Source organism: Neolamprologus multifasciatus, chromosome 16, assembly GCF_963576455.1.
Source record: "Neolamprologus multifasciatus chromosome 16, fNeoMul1.2, whole genome shotgun sequence".
In the NCBI taxonomy this organism is placed as follows: Eukaryota; Metazoa; Chordata; class Actinopteri; order Cichliformes; family Cichlidae; genus Neolamprologus; species Neolamprologus multifasciatus.
The window spans coordinates 20,360,582-20,387,599 of record NC_140454.1 but is presented as its reverse complement, the minus strand read 5'-3'; the positions used below and the strand labels follow the sequence as shown (position 1 = coordinate 20,387,599).

Here is a 27,018-nt window from a genome sequence, read left to right as displayed (position 1 = left end):
GAAATATATGTGAAATGTATCCCTCATGAATGATATCAAGCCAGCTTGAGCCACAAACAATATTCTTGTCGCAGTAGAAAGTGCAAATAGTTTTTTTTGGGCAAAGTGACTTTTACATATCCTTTATTTATCCAATTAAAAAGTTTCATGGACATTACAAATGTCTTTTTTTTATTATTTTCTTTTACAGTGATTTGGCCAAGAAGGTAGCAGATATTGAAACAAATATGACATATTAAAAAAGAAGATTTTTCAAGTAACCAAAAAGGACTGGATTGGTTCTAACAGTAACACAACAGCACAAGTAATTTCTTTATTTTACATCTAACTCCTCTGTAGATCCTGTGTGTTCACTAAAGTCTATTCGCCAATATAAGTAAAACAAATATGAAAAAGCGGAGAAACATCGGAAATCCCTTTTTGGCACAACACCGGGCACAAAACCACAAGCCCCAATGGAAACGATCGTGTATCGTGTTTTTGTTGCTCTTCCACTTGTCCTAGCAGCATATGGACAAACATATTAAATTACAAAATAACATAACATCTTGTATTTATCAAGGTAGGACTTTGACCCGAGTGCCACCAATTTTAACAGACCTAAACAGACTCACAGCTTTTCCTTTTTCTTACGCACATTTCAGGATCCCCCAGAAGACACGTCTGCTTGTACAACGATCTCTCCGGCGAGAAGAAAAAGTAACTCACAAAATGTTAAATATAAATGATCATCAACGTTATTTTAAATATTTAAATCAACTTGCGACTAGTTTCAGTGTGTAGGCCTAAATCAGTTTCATGCCTGTTTTTTGGTCTTAAGTAAGATATTGTGTAGCTCATGGGGGAGGGGGCCAGACAGAGCTCAGAGTTCTGCTGTAGCCTAAAAATGAAGCTATTCGTATTTATCCATAAAGTACTGGAAGCCACACTGAAACAGGAATACGTAGCCTGATAATTGGGGACATAAACTGGAAACAAACTGGAGGGAAACAGTTTGATATCTTTTGATAATTGGTGTCTTTCCTCTGTGCCTGAAAAAAAAAAAAGACAAAACATATTAAGAGTGACGCGTCCGCGTCAGCTGGCAGAGATGCGCGTGGTTTTTACGAACAGGCAGCGCGTCAGAGAAGCGCTAATCATCAGCGAGCTGCAGAGCGGCGATGATATAAACATGTGATAGTAGCTCAGTTACCACTACACCTGACAGGATTACACGCACCGGAGGTCTCTGCTCCGTCTCTCTGATACGCTGCTCTGCTGAGAGAGGAACATGGATACTGCGGATCAGGGTGCTCAGATAGAGCCGCTGCTGCCATCGGTAAACAGAAACTGATGTCTTGGGACAAATATTTACTAATGTACATTAATATTTCAGGACTAGTGTCAAGTTTAGTGCGTGTACTGCGTGGAGTACTGGTAAAAAAGATGATGCTAAAAGAGGCAGAAAAAAAAAAAGAAATCGGGAAGCAGATTCAAAACGTTTGGCTCTCAGATGGTTAAATAATTAAGTTAACTGTGGAGTTATGAGCAGCTGTGGTTCACCTGCAGGGATCTACTGAAAGCACGCTGCCACTCCAATCAAGAGGAATGGCAGTATGTCAGCTCGTAATATTTTATTGAATCCATCCTTTTAGTGAGCCAAAATGTAACTTCATTTCCAGAGGCATGATGGTAAAATTTCTGAATTGAAACAGACATTGGGAGGCTTTCATTGCTACTCCTTTAAATTTCAGTATGATGCTGTGTTAATTCAGTGATGCTGTAACATGCTATAACATTTTGCAAATGTAAGGTAAATCCCTGCCGTGACAGCTGTGTTGCTATTAATACATCATCATTCTGACAGAAGTGACTTTTTATCATCATATCATGTAAATATATTGTAACTTCCATCTTGTTAATGTAAAATCAGGCATAGCTACGAGTTGCACTAATAAAAGCAGGCAGTCTTCACACATTCAAATTCTGCTTGAGCATGTCATTTGGAGAAGTCATCTCATAGAGGATGTTCACAGAGGGAGGAGGACCCGTGTTCATTGGTCTCTTCCGATCGTTTTAGTGGAGATTTGTTGTCATTATCTGCTGGCTGTTATTATGAAAACAGATTTTTCCATTTCTCTGAATGCTGTGAGTTGCGTCCCTCTAATACGACTTTTAGAGCCAAATATAGATTTGGCTTTGAAACATATGTCACTTATGAGTGACCTTAAAAGTCACTCAGCAGTTAAGAATTGAACAGAACTTTCAGGTCATGCTCAGTGAGTTTTAAGAATTTAAGGACTGAGTTGAGCTTTTGGAAATGTTCAACTTTAAAAATTTGATTTGCTGTTTTATTAAATAAACTTTATTTGCAACTTTATGTCTTTTCAGGCCAGTTCTCCCATTGGATCCTCAGTTGGGCGAAGAAGTCTGGTGAGTTGTTCCTTGGGTTTTACACCTTAGATGGATGCCGTTAGGGTGAACTTGCCAATAAAAGTTACATTGAAGCATTTGATTATCACTATATAAAATGTAAATGTAACAAGTGAAAGAAGATAGCAGGTTCATTCTTGGATCAGCAGAACACTCCAAGAGGATTGAGTGTAACACAATGAACTTGTGGTTTTACTTTATATACATACAAAGCAGAGAGGAGACACTATATAAACCAAGGTTTATCTGCTGTGCAGCACCGATGATGTCACAGCGATAATCTCATGATGACAGAGTGGCGGCACTGTCGATAGATGCTTGATCACAAATTACAGTTGTTTGACACAGCAGAAGGGCATCAGCATTTATCAGACATGGTGTGAAGCTGGGCAGCAGGAGCTCAGCTTCTACACTGTCTTTCATTCAGTCACTACTGATTAAATAGCAGAGGACACTAAGGGAGAGCTCATGCAGTCTGAAAACAAACAGGCACCTTGGTTTGTCAACAATCAGGTAGGCTACAGCTCATGATGCCAGGCATTTATGTTGATGATGTGAACTGTTTTATTGATGTGAAGTTTCTCTCTGCTGAAAACCCAAGTTTGCTGCATGTTTAACAGGGGAAAAAGTGTTTGGTTAGCGAAGAGATTTTTCAGTGTGTCCAGAATCAGTGGAAAAGCCCGATTAAAAACTGGCAAGTGCAACATTTTTTGCAGCTGGGGGATGGATGCAGACCTAAAGTCTGCCAAAATAAGGGGTCAGAGCTGCAAAACACCTTACGTAGCAGCTCTGGTTAAAAAGTGATTTGGCGCTAATGTGTCCTCTTACAGGATGTTGAAGTTCGAAGCAGAAACATTTAAGGATTACAGTACATTTTGTACCACATGAAAGCCTGTGCGGTTAATGATATCGCTGCCACTGATGGATTCAAAATTGCCACAGCCATCTGTAGGGATCAGATCCAAGTATGTGCCACATCCTGTGATATCACTTCAGCTGTGTGGTGTGCCAGCAGCCTTTAACATGATTTTACTGGGTGGTTGCTGATCATTAGTCTTGAAAGTAGCTGTCTTTGTGCGTGCATTGGGTGTGGTTTCTGGGAAGTAATCAGACTACTATACAAAATTGTAACTATTTTTGTTTTTTTAATATTTGCATCTGTTCTTAAGAGCTAAATGCTTCAAGTGTAACATTAATACCATCTCACAGACTAATGTGGCTGGTGTTTTAGTAATAAATGCCGGCTTTTAATCTGAGCAGGATGTTGATCCGTAGCTGTGCATTTGTAGACAGATTAACAGCATCAGCCTCGTGGCTTGGCATGCCCATGTGGCACCGCAGCTGTAAACAGCAGTGCCCTTCATTATCGTAATGCTCCGATGGTCTACTGGAGGTTAAGATGGCTCACGGAAAAAGCTGGTATTAAGCTTTCAAGACAAAAATATTGACTGTGTAAATATTGGTGTTTTTTTTTTTTAAATCAAGAGATTCAAAGCATGTAAAGGTTCAATCTTTTGGTCAATACTGTGACAGGACTAAGAAACACCAACGTAGCAAAGTGCCTACTTCTGATAAGTCAGCATATTTAAATATCAGGTTCATTTAGAGATTTCCCAGACCCATGAAAGGCAGTGAAATTGTGGCATTCCTCATTATTTTATGTATAAATGTATTCTTTTTTTAGTGCTTCAATCAAAAATAAAATTGCTTTAAAGAAACCTGTCTATTTAAAATTTAGTTTAATGTGGTCTAAACCCACTGAATGAATAACCTGCAAAAAAACCTTTGTGCTAAACTTTGGCCTTTATGCTTATAAACACAATAATTATTGAGTTTTTAGGGTGTTGTAGACTTCTGTTACCTGTTACATGGCTCTATTGATTCTGGTATTTTTGTTAAGATACCTTCTTGTTGTAGTTTCTGGATGAATGAGTTTGAGAAATGTAACAATCTTTTAATTGCAAATTCATTTTTTAAAGATTCATTATAATACTTCACAGATTTGTGCATGTATTTAGTTTATTTGGCACATTGACACATGTCAGGAAATATGTGTACTGCCAACTTCCTGTACAAATCTGCATGAAGCACAGGGACCAAAATACCGTTTTATCTCTCCACCCACCATGAAGCTGGAGTGAGCGGGCTTTGTGTTTTGTTGCAGTCAGTGACCTCAGCCTACTCTACAGCAAACTTGCCCTTTCTGTCCTGTGTCTTGTTTATGTTGTGCCGTGGTTATGCATCCATCAGATGAGCACACAGAGGTCAGCTGTAAGTGCTCATGCTGTTGGTGTTCATCTGTGTAATCCTTCAGAGCTTTGAATTTTTTTATAAATCCAAATTCAAATAATATTTTCTAAAGAAAAGGTAAAAGCACTGGGTTTCTATCTGTTCTCAAATGACAAATAATAATTTCTGAAGGTTTTCTGAATCCCTTTTACCACCTCCTCACTTCCATTATCTTTCACAAGTATTACATAAGATTTCACACCACAGACTGCCGGTTTTCCCTGAGATCTGAATCTAATCATCTAAATCCATGTCCAGTATGAATGGTTTTAAACCTGCAGGTTTATAAGACAGGAGGATGTAGGAAATGCTCAGTCTTGAAAGGGTCTTAATATGCTTTTTTGTGTTTTCTTTCATAATTTTATTATTTAAATTGTTGCTAAGGTTTTTGCTCATATTAAAAGTTTGAAATAATAATGGATATTCAAGTAATCACAGTGAGGTAAATTGTTGGGTTTCAGACTCCTCTAAATGCTCAGTTGCAGCATTTTCTGTCTACATTTAACTCTGTATGATGTCAGGAAGAGGCGATATTCCTAAAACAGTCATCTGAAGCACTCAGCTATGGCAGAAACATCCCCACCCATCTGCTGTTCAAGACTTAAATTTTCAAGGGGCAGCCAATTAAAAGAAAAGCCGAATTGAAGGGAAAGGTGAGGGAGAGTGTAACTTGATTCAGAGGAAGAACTGAGGGTCACCAGGGAACTATGTAAAGCTACTTTAGTAAGGTATAAGACTAAAAGTGTAATTGAGCATAATTTAATTTTTGAGCAGTCCTTAAGTTACCTAACCTCCTCATTTGTAATTGTTATTGCAGGACTCAGGGTTTAAATTTGTATCTAGTCATAAAACTGTTCTTGCTGCAATAAAAAAAAAAAACAACAAATATAATATCTTAACAAAGAGAGGGTAATTTATTTGGAATGTGCGACGTATTGTTATAAGACATTGAACAACGGATAAACTATGAACTGTAATGTGCTTAGTTAACATAAACAACCAGTTAGGAGGAATGCTTACTTGATCAAATTAAATCAAACAGTGATTCTCCCTTTGAACTCAGTTCCAAGTCACCACAAAGGAGACATCTTGAACAGAAGTAAAACTTTCTTTGTGGGTGGGTAAATTATTGTTCGCATTGTGAAAAGCTTTCTGTTTGGACTAAGATCATACTCTTTCCTTTCCAAGATAAAAAGTGCAATTAGTTTCCATGGCAGCTGCACCGTTCAGTTGGATAATGTGTTTGTTCATAATGTTCTGCAAGGGAGCACCAGGTCAACAAACATTTTATTTCATGCTATGTTGAGTCGGGATACGCCGGTATATTGCAGGATGATGTTTCTTCCAGTTGTTGGTGTAATACTGTATGAGCATGCTTTAGAATGATGTTCATAACGCTGAATTTGTATTTGTGCATGCATTTGCGTGTCTAACAGAGAAATGACGATGAAGCGGTGGTGGACAGAGGAGGAACGCGGTCCGAGCAGAGAACCAACTTTGAGCAAGAAGATCTTGAAGGTACGTGGATGTACACAATGCGCTGGGAAATACTAAAAGTGTCAAAGAGTGAAAAGGCTTCTGCAGCTGAGACCGCCTACTCCGTCCTCCCAACTGCTGCTTTCCTCTTGACAGCTTTTTTACAGTTAAAAGATAAGAGCAGAGTGGGAGGCAGAAACTGTGGGTGAGCTGAGTTTGCATCAGAAATTTCACAATTGCCCAAAAACGCGGACAGTCGAAACAAAGACAAACACTGTGGGATCTCTGGGCTACTAAAGGCCAGGAGCAAGCACCGTCTACATCTGCAGAAACAGATGATCAAAATGTTACAGATTCTCTTTTCTGTGAAAGTGAATTACAATTAGCAGGTTGGAGCTTAAAAATCTATTTTGTTTAGCACATTATCGTTATTTTTGACATATATATATTGGTGAACAGGGTTATTCTCTTTTATTTGTCTGTTTTATGTTAAAACAGCACATACATACTTAATGTAGAAGTATTTTTTCAATATATAAATAATAGTAAAAATAATTACACTATTTCTTTAAATATACATTTCTATGAAACCAAAGTGGAATATAAAATCAAAAATAAACTGAACTAAAAACAGTTTGATGTTACTGTAAAGGGCTTCAGAACAACAATATTCATAACAGAATAGCTTAATTAATTACTTGTGTTCTTCATATATGTAGCATCTAGGAATAGCTTCAACAGTCATTCAAGAGCACACTGTATATACATGCAACCCTGTGTTGTTCTGCAGTGAACTGAGTGGGCTGACTCGAGTACAAACACAGACTCTCTCTATCTCTTTCTCTCCTCTACTGTCTCGCTCTCCACGATTGCTGTTTTATACTTCCACAAGGAGATACAACATTTACTGCATTTACACTTATTTTCAGTGCTTATGCCTGACAATTTTCAGAAACATTAAAAAAGGAACCTAAGTAAAATTGCTACCTAACTCTGGGGGTGAACCAATGTTGTGTCTACACATAATAGACAACTTAGTAAAGAACCAGTTTGAAATAGTATCTTTAGGCATTTTGTCACAAAAACAAATCAGTTGTTTAAATTTCTTTAGTCGAATCTATAAAAAGTGCCAAAGATAACAAAGTTTGACATATAAAATAGTGTTTTTGTGCACCAAGAAGATGATTCCCCAAACGCTATAAAAGCTATAAAAAAAAAAAAAAATGTGGCATATCTTGGGATAGTGGGCAGCGTTTCTTTAAAAAATCGGAATAAACTGGAGAAATGGAAGACAACAGGGGGAGGCCTAAAAATGATCTAGAGCCGTATCTGAGAATCATGACCAAAAAATGCAGCAAAGACTGACAACAGACCTCAGAGACTGATCTGGCCTTTCAGTTGGTCCATTTAATGTTCAGAAGTGGTCTCACTGGAAGGGTATAGCTGTCACAAATCCATTCTTAAGGAAGAGAAACAGGCAGAAAATACCAAGGAATGTTAAATTACACAAGAATTGGTCTTAAAATCAGTGTAATAGGTCTTGTGAATCTGAATTTTTGGTTCAAATCATCATTAGTATGTGCAGGGGAGGTCATAATAGGCATCTGTAAAACATGTTGAAGGCACTCTCAAAGTTTAGAGCTACATTTTCAGCCAGTTGAGTTGGGGATCTTGTTAAAAATACTGAAATTATAAATGCGGAAAAGTGCTGTCAAAGTCTGCATACTTTGATCCACCATGCAGCAACATCAGGAAAGCATCTGATTAACAACATGAAAATGACCTCAAACGCACTGCCAGTACAGTAAAAGCATACCTGGACAGAAAAACACTGTGGAACACCATCAGCCATGGATTGGCCTCCCCACAGCCTGAACCTCAATATTGCTGAAGCAGTGTAGGATCATCTTGACAGAGAACAGAACCAATGGCAATCAACATTGAAAGAAAAGCTTTGAAATGTCTGTTGAAATACTTCACACTTAAACACCTACATCTATGGAATAATCTACCACTACACTACACATCTGCACTGCTCAGACACATTTAAATCTTTTTAATTAATTAATTAATTATTATTATTATTATTATTTTTAGCATTTGTGACTTTATTGGATAGTGTAGCAGTGAAAATAGACAGAACACTGGGGAAAGACACACTATTAATTACACACACTATTAGCCCACAATTAATTTTTGCGTTTTACAAAATGAAGTCATCACTCATTGAAGTCAACAAAACCAGATCCTGAGGCCGCTAAACGTTTAACCCTCCACGCCTCGACTCAATGCAAACCAAAATCTTACTGCAGTCATACAGATAGTAGAAACCAGTAAAAACAGGTGAAGCTAATCAGACACAAGATTCAGTTCTAGCACTCAGTTTGCCTCCTGCTATGATCAGGGCATACTGGCATGTTACAGGAGGAGCAAACAGTCAATACCTTCCCATCTGTCATTAAGGAGTAAAGGGAATACATTTTCCAGTACACCTGGAAAAATATATATACTAAAAAAATACTAAAAACTATTCAGACAAAGTAAGCAGAAGAAATAAGAAGTAACAGGCATACAGTATAATTGCTTTAATATTCACAACTCTGTTTAAGCTAATTTGAACACTGATTCATTCTGGTTCATGTATCATTAATGACTTAACTGCTTGTCGAGTTAGGTAACGTTTTTATGTACCAAGTATGACATTAGCGCATTACATAATAGTTACACAGAAATCTGCAGGCGCCTGAAGAGATCACGATGAACTGGGATGAAATGATAATTAATAATACATCAGATAAAAAAGGCTTTTCCATTTAAGTGTCACTGGATTATTGTGTTTTTTTCAGCAATCTGTGGATGAAAGGAACTATCTGCTATTAAATATCTGATGACTAAATGTTTGAGCAAAAAGGTCAGAGCAAAATAATCTTCTCAAACCACAGTTTCTTTTTAAAAATTGTTAAACACAAACAGGCACTGCTGATTACAGTTTTACACCAATGTAGCGATTGTGTCCAATCTGTGGAAGTGCGTCTGGTTGTGCTGGGAAGTGTAACCGAACTTTTTTTTTTTAAAATATTCTGGTAGTCAACCGGCTGTGTGCAGGCAGGAGAAGGACCCAAAAGCAAACTCTTGGAAACGGGGCTTAAACTCAAAATACAGCTTTATTTGCTGAGTGGGAAAAAGGCGATACACAACAATACAAAACTAAACCGGGAAATACTAATTCACGCAGGAAACACAGTGAGAGTCACACAGCTATGAGGGAGACTCTGACATAAATACACAGAAAGATAAAGAGGGACGTGGGAGCACACGGGGAACACAGCGGACACGAATAATCATAACAAGACATGGGAAGCTATACTGAGCAGAATGAACATGAAAACATGGGACCTTCACGATAAAACACGAAAGATGATGTGGGAGTGGAGGAGAGGCAGACGAGAGGGAGCGAGGGAACACGAGGGGGAGCACAGACGTGACGGGCTGCGGAAACATGATGGAATAACACAACACAACACAATGAGGGGAAACAAAACACAAGGACTCACACAACTCAAAACATCAGACTGTAAACATGCTTTTAAATTTAGACTATTTAGGATGGAAGCCACGAGTCGCCGTTGGCCTTTTTGGTGCTTCATTTTTCATTTTTCAGGCTTGGAAGTTGCCCCTTGCTGACCCCGAGTTAATGCTCAGTGTGGTCTGGCTGCAGTAGCCATTACGTGATTACATCTTATCTGTCTGAGCCATGTGTTCGTATAAAATAAAAATACGCAGGATGAATGGATTAACACACAGAAGCAGCATTTAACCCGGGCAGAGTGAGTGTATTTTATCTTTAATCATGTTTGTCCCCAGGTCACAGGACTCTCTACATTGGGGTCCACGTCCCTTTGGGCAGTACCAGACACCGCAGCCATCGCCGGCACCGCCACCATGGAAACAAGTACAGCAGGAGGCGAAGCAAGGAGCGAGTCCACACCTTGGTGGAGGGTAGAGAGTCTCCGATTTATGGTACAGACATTATTGTTTTAAAGCAGCTAGTTATTACTTTGTAATAACCATAGGATCTTGGGTACAGTTAATCTCAGTTTGTACCAATTATTTGAATCCACTACGTTTCTAGATACTCCGTCCCAGAGAGTGCAGTTCTTGCTGGGTGCAGAAGATGATGATGAGGAACACATTCCTCATGATCTCTTCACGGAGATGGATGAGATCTGTGTGAGGGAAGGAGAGGATTCGGAGTGGAGGGAAAGTGCCAGGTACTGTCAACATGGACACATTATCTACAAGGTCCTCGCTGAAAGCTCTGATTAAAAATATCCACTTGCACTGATGTTTTTGTGTTCACTAAATTAAGTAACTGCAATTCATAGCTGCAATTGTGGCGCATTTTTAAATTCATTTATGTCTGCAATGGTTTTTGATGTTAAGATGTCTTTTCCTGTATGTATCAAAGATTATGGATCTCTGTTGACATGGTAAATCTGACATGTTATTTAAAGAGATATACACTAAAGAAAAGCAGTAAAGAAGGAGACTAAAAAAGTACATTTTAGAGAGAAATATATGACTTATACATGAGCAGTGAGGGACCTAGAATGAATAAGTGTTGTTTCTGCAGCTAGAACAGATGGCCTGCCAGTTTGTGGTCTGTTGGCCTCTCCTGACAGGAACTCAAATTCCTGTTGCAGGTGGCTGAAGTTTGAGGAGGATGTTGAGGATGGAGGGGAACGATGGAGCAAGCCCTACGTAGCAACGCTGTCTCTTCACAGTTTGTTTGAGCTGCGCTGCTGCATTATCAACAGCACCGTGCTGCTTGATATGAGGGCAAGTACCATTGAAGAGATTGCAGGTAATGACTTGAATTCTGTTTTCAAGAGATTTTTCTTTTTCGGAAAAATTTGTAACTATTTTCAATGTATAAATATGGGTTTTTAATCATTTGCTCAAGATTTAAGTGCAAGAAACTGAATGCATCAGCTTGTGTTTGTCTATCTTAGACATGGTCTTAGACCACCAGGAGTTGTACTCACCACTGGGAGATGAGCTCAGAAAGAAAGTGCGTGAAACACTACTGAAGCAGCACCATCACCAGAACCAGAAGAAGCTGGCTAATCGCCTGCCACTTGTACGCTCCATCGCTGACATTGGCCGGAAAACATCTGAGCTTCATCTGGATAAAAACGGTGAGAAAACCTGAGAGTCTGTCTCCTATAAAATAATATTCTAAAAAGAAAGAATCACTCTTTAGTTAAAGTGGTCACAACATGTTGCCTTATACCAACTGTTGGAAGTGTTCTAGTGTGTATAATTTGTGAATGCGCAATATGTGTATGTGTCTTTAATACATATGGTCTTAACTTGTGCATATTTCCATCTTTTGCTCATTCCTCATTCTGTCCACAATCTGCCCACCCACCTGCCACAGCCCCACTCAAGTGAACAGGTGCTGGTTTATACACTATGCCCTTGCCCCTTTACTAGCTTTTACTCAAAAAACACATTGCAGAGAGGCTTCTTGTGATTTATGTTGGCAACTCTTGTGACTGGCAACTCAAAATAGATAATTTTGGTAGACAGAAACAGTTAAGTTAAAGAGAAGATTGAAAAGAAAATGTTTAATAGGCTGTATAAAAAAATGTTAATATTGGTCTTCATGGTGCAAAAACTATTTGATTGAATTTTGGGCTGAATTTAGTAACTGGAAGCTCTATTTTCCACTATCTTTGCCAGCTACATTTTATAAGCTTAAGGTTTGCCAGAATCCCATATCACTAAATTAGTTACAGAACAAACCAAACTGTTTGTTCAAAGATTTTCTCATTTGAGGGTGTTCTTAGTGTTGTTTTATTTTAACAGGCCGTTTTAAAGCAACAATCTGAGATAAGCTCCACGTCATGTATTGTGAGTGTATTAGACACTATAATTAGTGTTAATTTCTGACCCTGCTGTTTAGTGAATACAGAAATTAGGCCAAACCTGTCAGGCAGCTTGGCAGTGATCACGTTGATGAGCATGGATTTTTTTAGACAGCAACACTGCTGAAATTCATTTTTTAAATCAATAATTGCTCCAGAAAGTTGTACTTATCTCTGTGTGATCATCCTCATTTGACTTTATTTAAGGAAATTAATCAGCAAGTGCAGGTGACCACGGAGCGTAATGAAACTAGTTACAAAGCAATTCATTAATAGATATCCAACCGAACAATAAAACAGAAGTAATTCAGTTTTTAACAATTTATTGAATAATTAATATTTGCATTCAAATACTTCATCATTTAGTTTTGTTCAGTTTTTATGTTTTCAGTTAAAGTATAAACTCAGATGGTCGCCATCATTAGCTGTTCAGTTTTTCGTTAACATGTGGCAGCAACAGACATGATTGATATGTTGAAGTTCAAAACAAGCATCAGAATGAGAGAGAAAGACACTTTAAGTGACTTTGAATGTGACAATAATAAGATTGATACCAGATGGGCTGGTCTGAGTGTTTCTGAAACTGCTGATGTACTGGGATTTTCCCACACAAATATCTAACGCGTTTACAGAGTGTGAAAGAGAGAAAATATCCATATCTTGTCTTCTTGTTGAGCTGCTCTGAGTTGCTCTGAAGGCAACAGTAAGTCAAATGATCACTTGTTACAACCAGGGTATGCAGAAGAGCATGTCTGAATACAAAAAATATGTCAGCCCTTGAAGCAGATAAACTGCAGCAGCAGAAAACCACATCGAGTGCCACTCCTGTTAACTAAAAACAGGAAAGCAGGGCCAGAATTTACACATACTCGCCAAAATTAGACAATAGAAGACTGGAAAATGGTCTGATATGAGGAGTTTGACCTCTGCTGTGACATACAGATGGCGGAGGGAGAATATGACATTAACAATATGAAAGCATAGCTCCATCCTGCTTTTTATCAGTGGTTCAAAAATCGCTGCTGTTGGTGGTGTAATGGTGTGGAGGATATTTTCTGGTTTTGACTTTATGCCCCCTGGTATCTGGTCATTGTTAAATGCCACAGACTACCTGAGTATTGTTACTGACTGTGTCCATTGTCTTTATGACATGGTGACGGTTGGTCACTATGTCACCAAGCTAAAATAAACTTAAGTTGGGTTCTTGAAGATGACAGAGTTTATTGTACTCAAATGACCTCCACAGTCACTAATCACAATCCGACAGAGAACCTTTTTGAATGTGGTGGAACAGGAGAATCTCATCATGGATGGACAACAGTAACTGTGTGATGATATCATATCAATATCAACCAAAATCTTGGCATAATATTACCAGCAATTTGTTGAAACTATGCCACGAATTGATACTGTAGTATTTAAGGCAAAATGGGATCCTGTCTAGTACTAGCAAGGTGTACCTAATGAAGAGGATGCACATTGTTAGTTTCTGTTTTTATCCCCCCCCCCCCCCCAAAAGAAAAAAGACAAAAAAATGACAGTTATAGATAAAATTATTTCATGTGTATTTTGAGCTAATTAAATATCTGGTCTGGACTGTTCAGGTCAGCTGGCCGCCTCCCAGTCTCAGTTAGCAGTTCAAGATGGAAAAGGGGATATCAGTAGAGATACCAGCTCTGTGGACTTCAGCAAGGTATGGTACACAACTTATTCAGGTGCAGGCATAGTGTGTGTAGTATACGTGCAAAAGCCAAAAAGGTATGTGTGTATATATATATATATATATATATATATATATATATATATATATATATATATATATATATATATATATATATATATATATATATATATATATATATATATATTTTGCTCTATGTATGCTATATACAATAAATTTATATACAAAATGCTAATTCTTCAAAATATACATTTTCATATGTAGACTACTCAACATATAAAGAAAAAAACATGCATTAGTGTGCCAGTAATGTAATAAATGTATTTAATGCTTGAAATAGTAATTGCAAATAACAATGACAATAAAAATAACAATAAAAAGATACTTCTTGGAAATCCAGTGTGAATATAAGCATATACATAACACTATCAGATATGAGAAAAAGAGTGTGTCATACCAGACTCTGAGCAGACTATTACTTTATTGTGTGTCATTGTTGGCATTTTAATGGAAAGGTCATCTAGTAAAGGATTAGGATTATAACCCTGTTAAGTATATATAAAAAAGACTGTCACCACAGATAATAACCACAACCACACACAGCAATGACAGAAGTAAAATCCTCACTGAAACCGTTTGCATAATGTTTATGAGTTTAGCCTATTGTCCAGGTCAGTGAATTATCTGCTTCATGTGCTTTGCCCGGAGCGCTGGGGCAGTTATAAAATGTGCTGTGCTTTTATAATGGTTGAGATAAACAAACAAAAATCATTCACAGTTGAATTTTTCTTATAAAATAATACAAATGTTTTCCAACTGCAGGTTATAATTTACCTTAAATACAAAGAATAATTATTTTTCTAGTATAAAACTTCTAAAAATTCTCAATATTGCACTATTTTTGAAAGTCAACACATATAGAAATGGGAATTTGTTTGGTATCTGAATGGTTGCAGCACATGCATTACTGTGTATGTTGTGAATATTATTTGCGTTGGCACTAGCAACTGCCCTGTAATACAGAAAAACAAAAAAAAAAAACGAACTAACTAAAAATACAAACTCCCAACAACAAAGGATTAAGCGACTGAAAGAGGATTATTTTTATCATCAGGAGCAGGTTTTATATGCTATTAGGCATCTTATTTGCTTGGAAATGAAAAATAACCTAGCCTTATGAGTTATTATGCAACAAATCAAAGTAATATTTGGTTTTTAACACTGTTTTGTAATGTTTCATTCACTCACCTGCAACTAATTTGACTGTTATGTCCTCTGACACATAAATCCCGGGCAATTTCAATGCATTTAGTCTGAATGTCATTTAATATCTTACATTTGGGGCTTATTGTGAAGGTAAGGTGTAAAAGATAATTACTTAAATGCAAAAAATGCTATGTGGTGCCACTATTTAAACCATTCTTATTGTGAGACCTGTTTGGATGTTATGCTAACCATGAAGGATATTATGAAGCACTGTTCTTTGTGGCCTTTTTCAGATAGACATTCATTTCATGAAGAAGATCCCACCGGGAGCGGAGGCCTGTAATGTGTTAGTTGGCGAGCTGGAATTCCTGAACAAGCCAGTGGTGGCGTTTGTCCGCCTTTCGCCGGCGGTTCTGCTCAACGGACTGGCTGAAGTCCCGATTGCCACAAGGTCACTACAGTATGATGTGCCTACACTAGGTCGAGATCACAGAAAAAAGTCAGCCACATTTGATTTGACAAATCAAATTAAAATGATGTGATTTTGCCTCTAGGTTTCTATTCATTCTCCTGGGTCCCTTGGGTAGAGGGTCTCAGTATCATGAGATTGGGAGATCTATTGCAACACTGATGACAGATGAGGTAAGAATTCGCTAAGGGAGAAATATTACCAAGTTATCATTCTGAAGGGTTTATTTATTCATTACTGTTTTGAAGAAGTGGGTAGATTGGTGTAAATGTCAGTCAGATGTCATACTCAGACTTTCTGCAGGCACTTTGCATAAATTCACAGCCTAGCAGAACTCACCAAATTTCAAAAGTGATGGTACATTTCTCAGCATGAAGTACAGCTCAGAGCTTTAATGACATGCTCTTGGTGATTACTCAGCCCCTGTGCTCTCCTTTTCTGTCTGGATCTTATGCTGTCATCCTCCATAACTATGGAAAAGAGAAAGTCTGAACTTAATTACAAACACACTGTTTGGAATAAGTGTAAACGAGTCAGTTAAATTTAGTTTGTGCAGCACCTGTCAGGTAATCCAAAGGTGAAGCTGCTGTAAACCGTCCCTAAGTGTAAATCCTCTTTTAACAGATATAAAAAGTGATGGCTGTTGTTCAGAGAGTGTTGCATATACACTGCACCACACTGATATAGTGCATCTAAACATATGTCTCTGCTTGCAGGTTTTCCATGATGTTGCCTATAAAGCTAAAGATCGAAATGATATAATTGCTGGTATTGATGAATTCCTTGATCAAGTGACAGTCCTGCCTCCTGGGGAATGGGACCCGTCTATACGGATAGAGCCACCAAAAAATGTACCTTCTCAGGTCAGTATGAATTTTATTAATCAGTTGCTGATTTTTTAAATTCAGTCAAATTCAGGAACTCTTTAATATTTGATAAAACTGCGCCTCTGTAGTGAGAACAAGATTATTATTTCCACTGACAATACTTTCTATGCAGATCATTCCAAGAATCCATGGAAAACTGAGCCTTCATTCCATAATTGTTTATAAGTTGCTCGAATTATACAGACTGGATCAAAACATTTGCCTATATTTTCTATCCTGAGTTCTTAATTACAGGAGAAATTCACATAGAAATTCCAGGGCTGGAAAACATATTCAAGCTCTATCAAAAACTCCAAGAAAACCAATTTTACACTCGCTTAGAGTTTCTAAATATAAAGACAACATTGTTGTTTTTTCATAGTTGCTTATAGTTTTTAGATTTTCTTAAACAGTCACCATGTGATGGGTCTCTTTTTTAGTCTAAAATTGGACACCAGGCCTATCCTGGTGCCATTAGAAAACTATGGGATTTTAGGTTAGAGAAACTGAAGTCAAATTATTTTTGACTGAATGATCCATTTGGCATTATGGCTCTGTGCTGGGACATCCCCATCCATCCAGGAAGAACAGCTGCAAGACGCCAGCACAGATAGAGAGCAAGCATCAGTGACGACAGATATGACATTGATTAAGCCAGACAGAACAAGAAGGGTTTGCAGATGCACAGCCACTGTGAGCAGGTTAAAGCAGCTTAGATAGTGCACCATACATGAGATTTATCATTTGAATGTATAGAAGAGTATCACGTGAGGCATGAGCTGATTGTGTGCTGGGATTGCGGCTGAGCTTGACCTGCTTAAACTAATGCCATGCATCATTTGTGCCTTGTTTGTTAAACAGGAGAAAAGAAAGAAAAGTAACATTTTACCAAATGGATTAGTAGAGGGGGAAGAAGAAGAAGAGCACGATGCTCATGGCAGCCCAGAACTGCAGCGTACCGGGAAGTGAGTCACTTTGTGCTGAACATTGGGGGGGTCAAGATCTCTGTCTAAATAAATAAATAGATATGGGTAAATTTCCAGATGATTAAACATGCAACAATTTTGCTGGTAATACCTGAAATGAGTAAAGAAAATCAACAGCCTATTTATGCAAGATTATTCATAATTTTATGGGGGGGTGGGGGAGAGTCACTCAGGAAGTTTTTTTTTGTTTGTTTTGGGAACCGTGATCACCACGAAGTTAAGATGTTCACTAAGCCACCTCATTAAACATAAATGTGCCGGAGATAATTTAGGATAATTCTACTAAGCGTCCAAAGATTCACACTACTTTATTTGGTGTGTTTTCTCCTCATGTGTTGTACACAGAAAAGGAGTTTGAGGTTGAATCAGCTATGCTTCTACAAAATGTAGACTGTGATGCTAATCGGCTATTCCTGGGGAAACTTGGTCTGCAGTTGCAGTGATGAAGTGGTTTCCATAGAAACATTCTATCTCCAGATCTCAGTTTTTGCAGAGAGACTTTATCCGTCATGGGGAACTATTACACTAAGCCAATAGCTGAGCACTGGGAAGGCAGTGAAAGGAAAACAAGTTAGGGGAAAAAAACTAGCTCATTGAAATTAATAAAACTGTCAAAATGAAAAGCTCAGAATGCTGACGCTAATATTTATTCATTTATTTATCTTCCCAGGTGGTTTGGCGGTCTCATTTTAGACATCAAACGCAAGGCCCCTCACTACCTGTCTGACTACACTGATGCTTTTAGCTTACAGTGTGTCGCCTCTTTCTTATTCCTCTACTGTGCCTGCATGTCCCCTGTCATCACCTTTGGAGGACTACTGGGAGAGGCAACAGAAGGACGCATAGTAAATCACCTGCCGTTTCCTCTTAATGTTCACGCTGTTCTGCAAAGACTAGCTTCACACTGTAGTAGAGTTTCACTAGACAATACTTGTAGTTCAACATCATGAATCCCTTTTCAGCATATATATCCATTAGTAATTTCTTTGTCCTTTCCCATCCCCCAGAGTGCAATTGAGTCACTGTTTGGAGCCTCACTGACTGGAATTGCCTATTCCCTGTTTGCCGGGCAGCCCCTTACCATTCTGGGGAGCACGGGGCCTGTGCTTGTTTTTGAAAAGATATTGTTCAAATTCTGCAAGTATGTTTTTCCTTGACAAATGTCGAATTGTGTTTTGTTACATTGTCTGACTTGAAAATGAATGTATTGGCCATGAATTGATCTCATGGACAAAAAGCATGCAGTTTTATTTTAATATTGATTTTCCTCTAATTCGCAATATTCCAAAGACAACTGTTCTTGTTAATCTCAACATAGGGAGTATGGCTTGTCCTATCTGTCACTGAGGACCTGTATCGGCCTGTGGACAGCTTTCCTCTGTATTCTGCTGGTGGCCACAGATGCCAGTTCCCTTGTTTGCTACATCACACGTTTTACAGAGGAAGCCTTTGCCTCACTCATCTGCATCATTTTCATCTACGAGGCCTTGGAGAAACTCGTCCACCTGGGGAAACACTATCCCTTTAACAAGAACAACAACCTGGACAAACTCACTTTGTACTCGTAAGTGGACATTAATTCTCATAGCATGGTCTGTTTAAAGTAATGCAGGAATAATTATGAAGACCATTTCATAGCCATACAGTAAATCCATGATGACAGATTATTAACTTACCCAGATGCTCATGTGCTACCACAGATGTTCATGCGTTGAGCCTTCAGACCCCACCAATGGCACCCTGAAGTACTGGGAGATGAACAACATCACTGCTTCAGAAATCTATTGGGAAGCACTGGAGGCCAAGGTATTACTGAACCACTAAAAAGTATTAAAAAACAAAACAAAACCAAAAAGCAAAGCATGAACAAATCTGTTAGTTATGGTAGTTTTATATGCATATAAGACATTTAAATACTGATTTACATGGGGACAAGTTTGAAAAGCATTTATTTAGGTTTTCCACCTTAAAGTGGCATCCTTTTCCAAATGGGAGAGATAGAGCAGATTAAGGGCATGTGTGTTGGATTATATTGGATTACTCAAACTGCACTGCAAATCACTGTAAAAGCACATTTTGAAAGTTTTTTGTAGACATGGGAGTTCATAAACCCTGTAACAAACAGTTGTGCCCTGTTGTCTGCAGGGCTGTATTGAAAATCGTGGGGAGTTTGTGGGCAGTGCCTGTGGACCTCAAGGACCCTACATTCCTGATGTTCTCTTCTGGTGTGTCATTCTCTTCTTTTCCACGGTCTTCATGTCAGCTTTCCTCAAGGAGTTCAAGTTCAGCAACTACTTTCCCACCAAGGTACTGTCCACAGTCTGTTATCAGTTGTGATAGTGTATCAAGATTATGACTGAATCATCAAGAGAAAGGTACTAGTTGTCACTAACTTAGCATGTCTTTACTTTTGTAGCACAATGCAGTGGCACACTCTAGTGGTCATACTTAAGTATAGCATGATTAAAGGGCAGTAGTGACTCAATTGATTGGTTTCTATTAATTAGTATTAATGAAACCCATACATTTATGGATTGTTTTACTTTTTTTTTAAACAAACACACCTCTATTTTTTTGGTTTTTTTTATTTAGGTCAGGTCCGTTATCAGTGACTTTGCTGTTTTCATCACTATCCTAACCATGGTCTTGGTTGACTATGCCCTAGGGGTCCCATCTCCAAAACTGAAAGTTCCCAGTGTGTTTAAGGTGAGCCAGAGCATACAATAAATTGTTCAGTCCAATCTTCAAAATGAAAGATTAAATATACACAAGTCTATCTCAAAACAGCACACACATACCCACACACACAACCCCAGTTTTGAAAATGTTTGGACACAGAATAAAACTATTTGCAAATCTCGTAAGCCCCTTATTTCATTAACAATAGAGAAAAACACATCGATGTGTAAAGTGGGAAACACATCTCAAAAAAAGTTGCAGCGGGGGTGACAAAAGGCTTCAAGCGGTGCTAAAGCAAAATGACTTGAAAAACAAAACAAAAAAAAAAGCAATGTAGTCAGGCAGAGTTCACCATTCTCCAACAATGTTTCCCAACTTAAAATTTCAACATCTACAGTATAACACCATGAAAAGACTCCAGGAATCTTGAAAAATCATGTCAAGGCTGAAAATCATTATTTTCTTAGGAAAACATGGACCTTGCATCCTGCAGACTAAAGAGGAGAGGGACCGTCCAGCTTATTATCAGTGCTCATTTCCAAAAGCCTGCATTTCTGATACTGGTACAGGGGAACATTGGCACCTATGGAACTGGCAGCTTCCACCTGTGGAAAAGCACCATCAGTGGTGAAAAGTGTATACAGGTTTTGTAGCAACATATGTGCCTATCTAGAGGACATCTTTTTCAGGGAGGACATATCTCAGCAAAACAATGCTAAAGTGCATACTGCGGTTATTACAACAGCATTGCTTCACAGTAGATGAGACTGGGTGCTGAAGTGGCCTGTTTGCAATCCAGACCTTTCACCATCTGAAAACATTTGGAGCATGTAAACAAATGAAACAAACAAATAAGGAAGCAAAAACATGACAAAGAAGACCCAGGACTGATCTAGTCTGATCTAGCTCTACATCAGACTAGAATGGGGGAACAGTCATTTACCATAAAGTTCAGCAGCTGGTCTCCTCAGTTCCCAGATGTTTACTGATGTTAAAAGAAGAGGGGATCCTACACACTGATAAACATGGTCCTGTCCCAAGTTCAGAATGACCTAATATTTGCTTAGTTTAAACATTAGATATGTTTTTAATTTTCTATTGTGAATGAAATAAGGGTTTATGAGATTTGAAAATTATTCTGTTCTCTTTTTATTTACATTTTACACTACATCCCAACTTTTTCAGAACTGGGTTTGCATATGTTGCTGCCCTTACTGGCCAGAAGAAGATACCCATCTATGGTGACTTTAAGGGATGGGGGAATGCACATCCCAATACACAGTGAATACACAATTTAAATAAACGAGGACAGAGAATGGAGATTATGACTCCCCATCACCTGCTATAAGAATTCCTTTAAAATACTCTTGACATGCTATTTTAGTGTAATCACCTAACCAAACGCAATATTTTCTCATTAGCCAACAAGAGATGATAGAGGTTGGTTCATCACCCCATTGGGGCCTAACCCCTGGTGGACAGCAGTCATAACGGTGGTGCCAGCTATGCTTTGTACCATCCTTATCTTCATGGACCAGCAGATCACGGCTGTCATAATCAACAGAAAGGAACACAAACTCAAGGTACTTTCCTGCTTTCCTACAGACTACAAATGAGTTGCATAATATCTTGCTGAACTGCATCAAAACAGCTTAACTTTAACTTTATTAACCGGTATCTCCCCTCTCTAGAAAGGCTGTGGATATCATCTAGATCTGTTCGTGGTTGGGGTTATGCTAGGTGTTTGCTCTTTGATGGGGTTGCCATGGTTTGTAGCAGCCACCGTCCTCTCCATCACCCACGTCAACAGCCTGAAACTTGAATCCGAGTGCTCAGCTCCCGGGGAGCAGCCCAAGTTCCTTGGTATCAGAGAACAACGCTTTACCGGGCTCATGATCTTTGCTCTTATGGGGTGCTCGGTCTTCATGACATCAGTGCTCAAGGTGAGACGCTCGTTTGAACTCATTCTGCAGTTATGATCACAGTATTATTAAATGTGACTTGAGTTACAAAGATGCTTACTGTTTTATATTGCTATTTTCAACGCCTTAAAGCATTTGAAACATACACAGGTTTTTGTGTTTACACTTAATTTTTCCAAGTATCCCTTAGGAACTGTATGAAATATATTTCTCTATTGTTGATTTTCAGTTCATACCCATGCCTGTGTTGTATGGAGTATTCCTTTATATGGGAGCGTCTTCTCTCAGAGGCATTCAGGTAAAAGTTGTTGGAGTTTCACAGTAATATGTAATTTATTTGCTGAAATTATGCATGTGAGAAAATAACATGTGTTATTTTTCCTATAGGATAATCTGTGTAGGCTTTGCATTCTTGCTTAGCCATCATAGGGGATCGCCTCCATATTGTCTAGCTGCCCAGATAAGAAGAGCTAATTGGTCTCTAGCGTGTTCCCATCTTAAAATGATGGGAGCTCACTAAAATAGTGCTTATTTTCACTATTTTTAACAGTTGCCTTTTTAAACTTCTTTTCAGCGGTCAGACTTATTGTTGCTATACATTCACAGAGAAACTTTTCACTTGCCTTAGTGTTAGACTTTCTGCACAAGCTTGTCAGGAGTCTAGTCTGCTTGGCTTTTGATGCTTAAAAGGCAATTTATTTTTGGTTTATAAAAGCTTAGTTGTTTGACCTAAAAAAATAAAGCAGTGTTATATCTATAGGTTGTTCATTATAAACTTATACTGCGCATCTAAACCTTACTCTGATTTTCTAAGTATAGGCTTTATAAACAGCTGATGCTCTCAGAAGCTCTCAAGAAGATTAATATAACCTTAAAGCTCCTTTATGGCAAAGGGGGAAATTGTATGTTTAATCAGGGTTAAAACAACTGCCTATGGCCTCTGGGGTGATAAAAGCAGACTCAATCATACCTAAAATGTCTAACTTTAAAACCGAAATCATGAGATTGCATTGTAGACAGAGAGCGATTAATCTTAACCTTCCATGTGTTGTGATTTTATAGTAATAATGCTCACATTTGGACTATTTTTAATCAAGAAGTAAATAAGTGTAGTAAATAAGAATAATTACCTTTCCTTTACAGTTTTATGACCGTCTCAGATTGTTCGGTATGCCAGCCAAGCACCAGCCCGATTTCATCTACCTACGACATGTACCCCTGAGGAAGGTGCACCTCTTCACCATCATCCAGCTCAGCTGTTTGGTTCTTCTGTGGACCATCAAGACATCCAGGGCTGCCATTGTGTTTCCTATGATGGTCAGTAAACAGCGCATTTTCCTCACACTCAAATATATTGGTTAGAGCTACAACCTTTAGGAAAACCAGAAGGGAAAAAGAGCGTGTGAAAGCATTGATGCACATGGTCGAAAATGATCTGTGATGATGTATCTGATATCCCTGTGTTAGTGTTGTTCCTGCACCATCATCATGAAACTGGTTTTCAGTTTCAGCATTGCTGTTAACCAGTCATGCTGTTGTGATGTTACAGTGTTGAAAAATTGAAGAAAAAAATGCATTTGTTTATATAAACCTCTCTCCTGGAACAAGCGTTCCAGGTTTTTTCTTTATTAATTTATCCAATATGAAAAAAACCCCCGCAAATTTAAGTCACTCATGTCGGTTTGCTTGTAATAGCTTTCAATAGCATTGGCTAACCTCTTGGCTAATGCTATTAAAAGCCCAGACAGGGACTGGTCAGTTTCATTGTTGATTCTGGACCAACACTGTTATGATGACGTAGGAACACCAATACAAGGATATCAGATCATACATAAAAAATGCTGTACATGTTAAGTTTCTTACATACTGTACTTTGTTTCATATTAAAATAAATAGATCTAGCTCCTCAGCACAGTGTCCTTCGTTACTAAAATGGTTCCTTGAGTCATGTGTTTGTTCTTCTGTGGCACTTCTGTAGGTGTTGGCTTTGGTGTTTATCAGGAAACTGATGGACTGTATCTTCACCAAGAGAGAGCTAAGCTGGTTGGATGACCTCATGCCAGAAAGCAAGAAGAAGAAACTAGAGGATGCTGAAGAGGTGTTTTTCCCTTCCTTTCGAAACAAATGGCAATACACTAATATTTTGTTACTATTTACATGGCTCTAAAATGAGTTGCTTTCATCTATTCAACCTTCAGGAGGACGAGGAGCAGAGTATATTGGCAGAAGATGACAGAGTAGAGCAAGTGCCATTAGAAGGGTATAAGTACGTTTTAGGGGCAGCATTTAAATGCTTTTGTAAATGTTGATATTCATATGGACTATATAAGTGAATTTGTGTGTTGTATTTTTTAGAGGAATACCCATCATCAACATCACAGATGAAATGTCCAAAGGTTCTTTTGGAAATACTTGGAATGCCAGTGGTTGAGATACTTCAAAAAGAAAACAATATGGTAAGAATATTTGCATTGGATATTTGCAACATTTTCATACTTGTAAATCCAGTGCAGGAACTAGTTGTGCATCCACACACATACACAAATATATATATATATATATATATATATATATATATATATATATATATATATATATATATATATGCTATAATTATTATTTTAGCATGATGCCATGATGCATTAGATTGTATATGCCACATAGATGTTGGCACTCATGACAGTTTTCATGCAATTTCACCAAGATTGGTCCATTTGTTTAGGTGGACATGCATACATACAAAACTCATTAGAGCTAACAGTTAGTTTTGCATTGACTGTTTATTTTTTACACGTAGAAGAATATTTCTATACATGGCACAGTTTAGATGGTCAAAAGGAACAGGATGAAGTTTAGACTTAATGCTATGATCCCACCCCCCCTTTATAGTGACAGTGATGGCAATACTTTTTATTGTGAATTTTTATTCCAAATTCAAAAATTGAATAATTTATGTTTCAGGATTTTAAGATTTAATACAGTAATTTTGCAAAATTTTTAAAAAAATCAAACAAAATAAAATTCTCACTCTAATATTTTATTGGGCTGCCTTTCACTCTGGCATTGTTTCGATAAGCTCATGCAATTTTACAACATTTATTTCTGTCCAGAGTTGCATTAATTTCTCACCAAGATCTCATATTGATGATGGAAGTCAGACCGCTGCGTAAAGTCTCCTCTGGCAAATCCCAAAGGATTCTCAATGGTGTGTGAAAATTATGTCTTAAGCTCCCTGAAACACTCTTTCACTCTGGTTGATGAATCCTGGCAGTGCCATCTTAGAATATGCCCATGCCATTGGGGAATCCAGATAATTAGCTGACCTCACCTAGACCAGATCATAACAATGACACAGGCTTTTGTCGTGTACACTAGACATGATGGGTGCATCAATTTATCCACCTCGCTTTTTACCACATGGCCTTTTTTATAATGTAAATGGGCTGGTTCTTAAATAACATTTGTCTCCTCTAATTGAGAACTGTTAGTTCTTTTTATTGCAAGCCTCATTCACCCAATCACACACACATATATTCTCACACACAGTCAAACTGATGAATGGATTAGGGACAACTCAGGTTTTAGTAACTCTTCCATGCAGACTGGAGGATCCAGGGATCTCACTGTGAACCTCTGATTGAAAGTCAACCCACTCCACGTCCTGAGCCATAAATACCTCTTAGAGCTGAATAGCCACAATCCTTTGAGGTTCCTTTACTTTGCATCCTTGTATTTTTCATTAATTTTGCCCAAGGTTAACACAATATCATGGCCTGTTGTGGATGATAGAGGGCGCCAGACATTGTGAATGACAGCTGATTATTTTGTGACAGAAAAACAAACAAAAAAAATGTATATGGATCTGGGGCTTTTATGCAAAAAGACCATCAAGTTAGAAATTTTTTGAGCCTTACATGATTGTAATATGAGCATACTGTGGGCAAAACTGTCATCGCCAAAGACAGCTGATGTTGGTTAGGTACAGTGTTTTTATTTATTTATTTTTGCTCTTGTAGCTCCATGAGACTAGTACCATTTATTTGATCATATTCAAAAGTCAGAAAGGCAATAGGTGAATGACATCACTAACATTCAGATGAATAAATAACACCATAAGTCAGAGTAAAAGGAATATGCAAAATCACTTTAGGTAAGCCGTCGATTTAAAGATGGTGTTGTTTAAAGATGTTTACATATTTACTACTTTTACACATTTTTATATCTTTTCTCTTTGGATTCTGATAGTTACACCGCTCTCAGCATTTCTCCACAAGTACAAATAAAAGCTGGAGAAGATGGAAGTCAGTGTGGACAGCATTACGAGTCTTTGTCATTGTTCCGTCTGTGTTTTCAAACAAATCTACATTGTGTGTTTCATATCATCAATCCTTCAAGTTTAGTTTTGCAGATCTCTGTAAGTAAAAAACTGCTTTATCTGATGTATCCCGGTTATTATGAACTAATAGAACCCGCTATCTAATTTTCTCTTGTTGTTAACATCTAACCCTATATACTGTTTGGATTTATTGAATGTAAACCACAGAAACATACATTTCTGCTGTTTTTGTAAGGGGACCATTTTGAATTTTATGTAATGATTTTAATTATGCGGAACCAAAAGCAATAGCTCTTTGTACCAAAATGGTAATAAATTGTATGAGAAAATATTTAGCTATATTTATATTGTCATTTATTTTATGGTATTTATTTTATATTTGTTTTGTGTTTGCTACAAAATACATGGTAGTCTAACAAAGACGTGTGTGTGTGTGTGTGCATATTGTTTTTATTGTAAATGTAAACTATACTCAAAGTATCCTGTGTTTAATGGTTGTATAAAGTTATGAATTATGAATTTTAAAGGCATCTAGCCATCTACTGTTACATTTCAATGAAGAATTGAGGGTTACTCAATTTTTAAAATCAAATAATAGTTTTATGTATAACTTGTCAGTGTGCTACACTAAATAAATTTCTATAAGCATTCTTGTTTATCTTGTCAAAGTCAAACTTATGCTCAAATGAACTTTTTTAAGGAAGTCAACAATTCTGTTTCTCTCTTTATCATTTTTGATTTAGCAAAACTTGATGCATTAAACACT

General features: G+C 37.7%; 1 protein-coding gene across 3 annotated transcripts; it reads left to right on the top strand.

Annotated features, from left to right (window-relative positions):
• The first annotated feature begins 961 nt into the window (after nt 1-961).
• Nucleotides 962-26,900, top strand: slc4a10b (solute carrier family 4 member 10b). Of its 3 annotated transcripts, none has more exons than XM_085135042.1 (26): nt 962-1,318; nt 2,371-2,412; nt 6,138-6,219; nt 10,042-10,197; nt 10,310-10,448; nt 10,881-11,041; nt 11,190-11,375; nt 13,712-13,800; nt 15,288-15,445; nt 15,549-15,636; nt 16,180-16,326; nt 17,191-17,294; nt 17,986-18,160; nt 18,323-18,456; nt 18,634-18,879; nt 19,016-19,121; nt 19,461-19,622; nt 19,908-20,021; nt 21,416-21,577; nt 21,686-21,937; nt 22,146-22,214; nt 23,060-23,233; nt 23,895-24,014; nt 24,118-24,182; nt 24,272-24,372; nt 26,162-26,900. In XM_085135042.1, exons 1-25 carry the CDS (start codon nt 1,271-1,273, stop codon nt 24,345-24,347), a joined length of 3,255 nt encoding a protein of 1,084 aa, XP_084991168.1. In that variant the 5' UTR covers nt 962-1,270; the 3' UTR covers nt 24,348-24,372; nt 26,162-26,900. The 3 variants fall into 3 exon arrangements, with proteins under 3 accessions (XP_084991168.1, XP_084991167.1, XP_084991169.1); XM_085135041.1 differs by having other exon boundaries at nt 966-1,318; nt 24,115-24,182; XM_085135043.1 differs by lacking the exons at nt 962-1,318; nt 2,371-2,412 and adding an exon at nt 2,438-2,925 and having other exon boundaries at nt 24,115-24,182.
• The last annotated feature ends 118 nt before the right edge of the window (nt 26,901-27,018 follow it).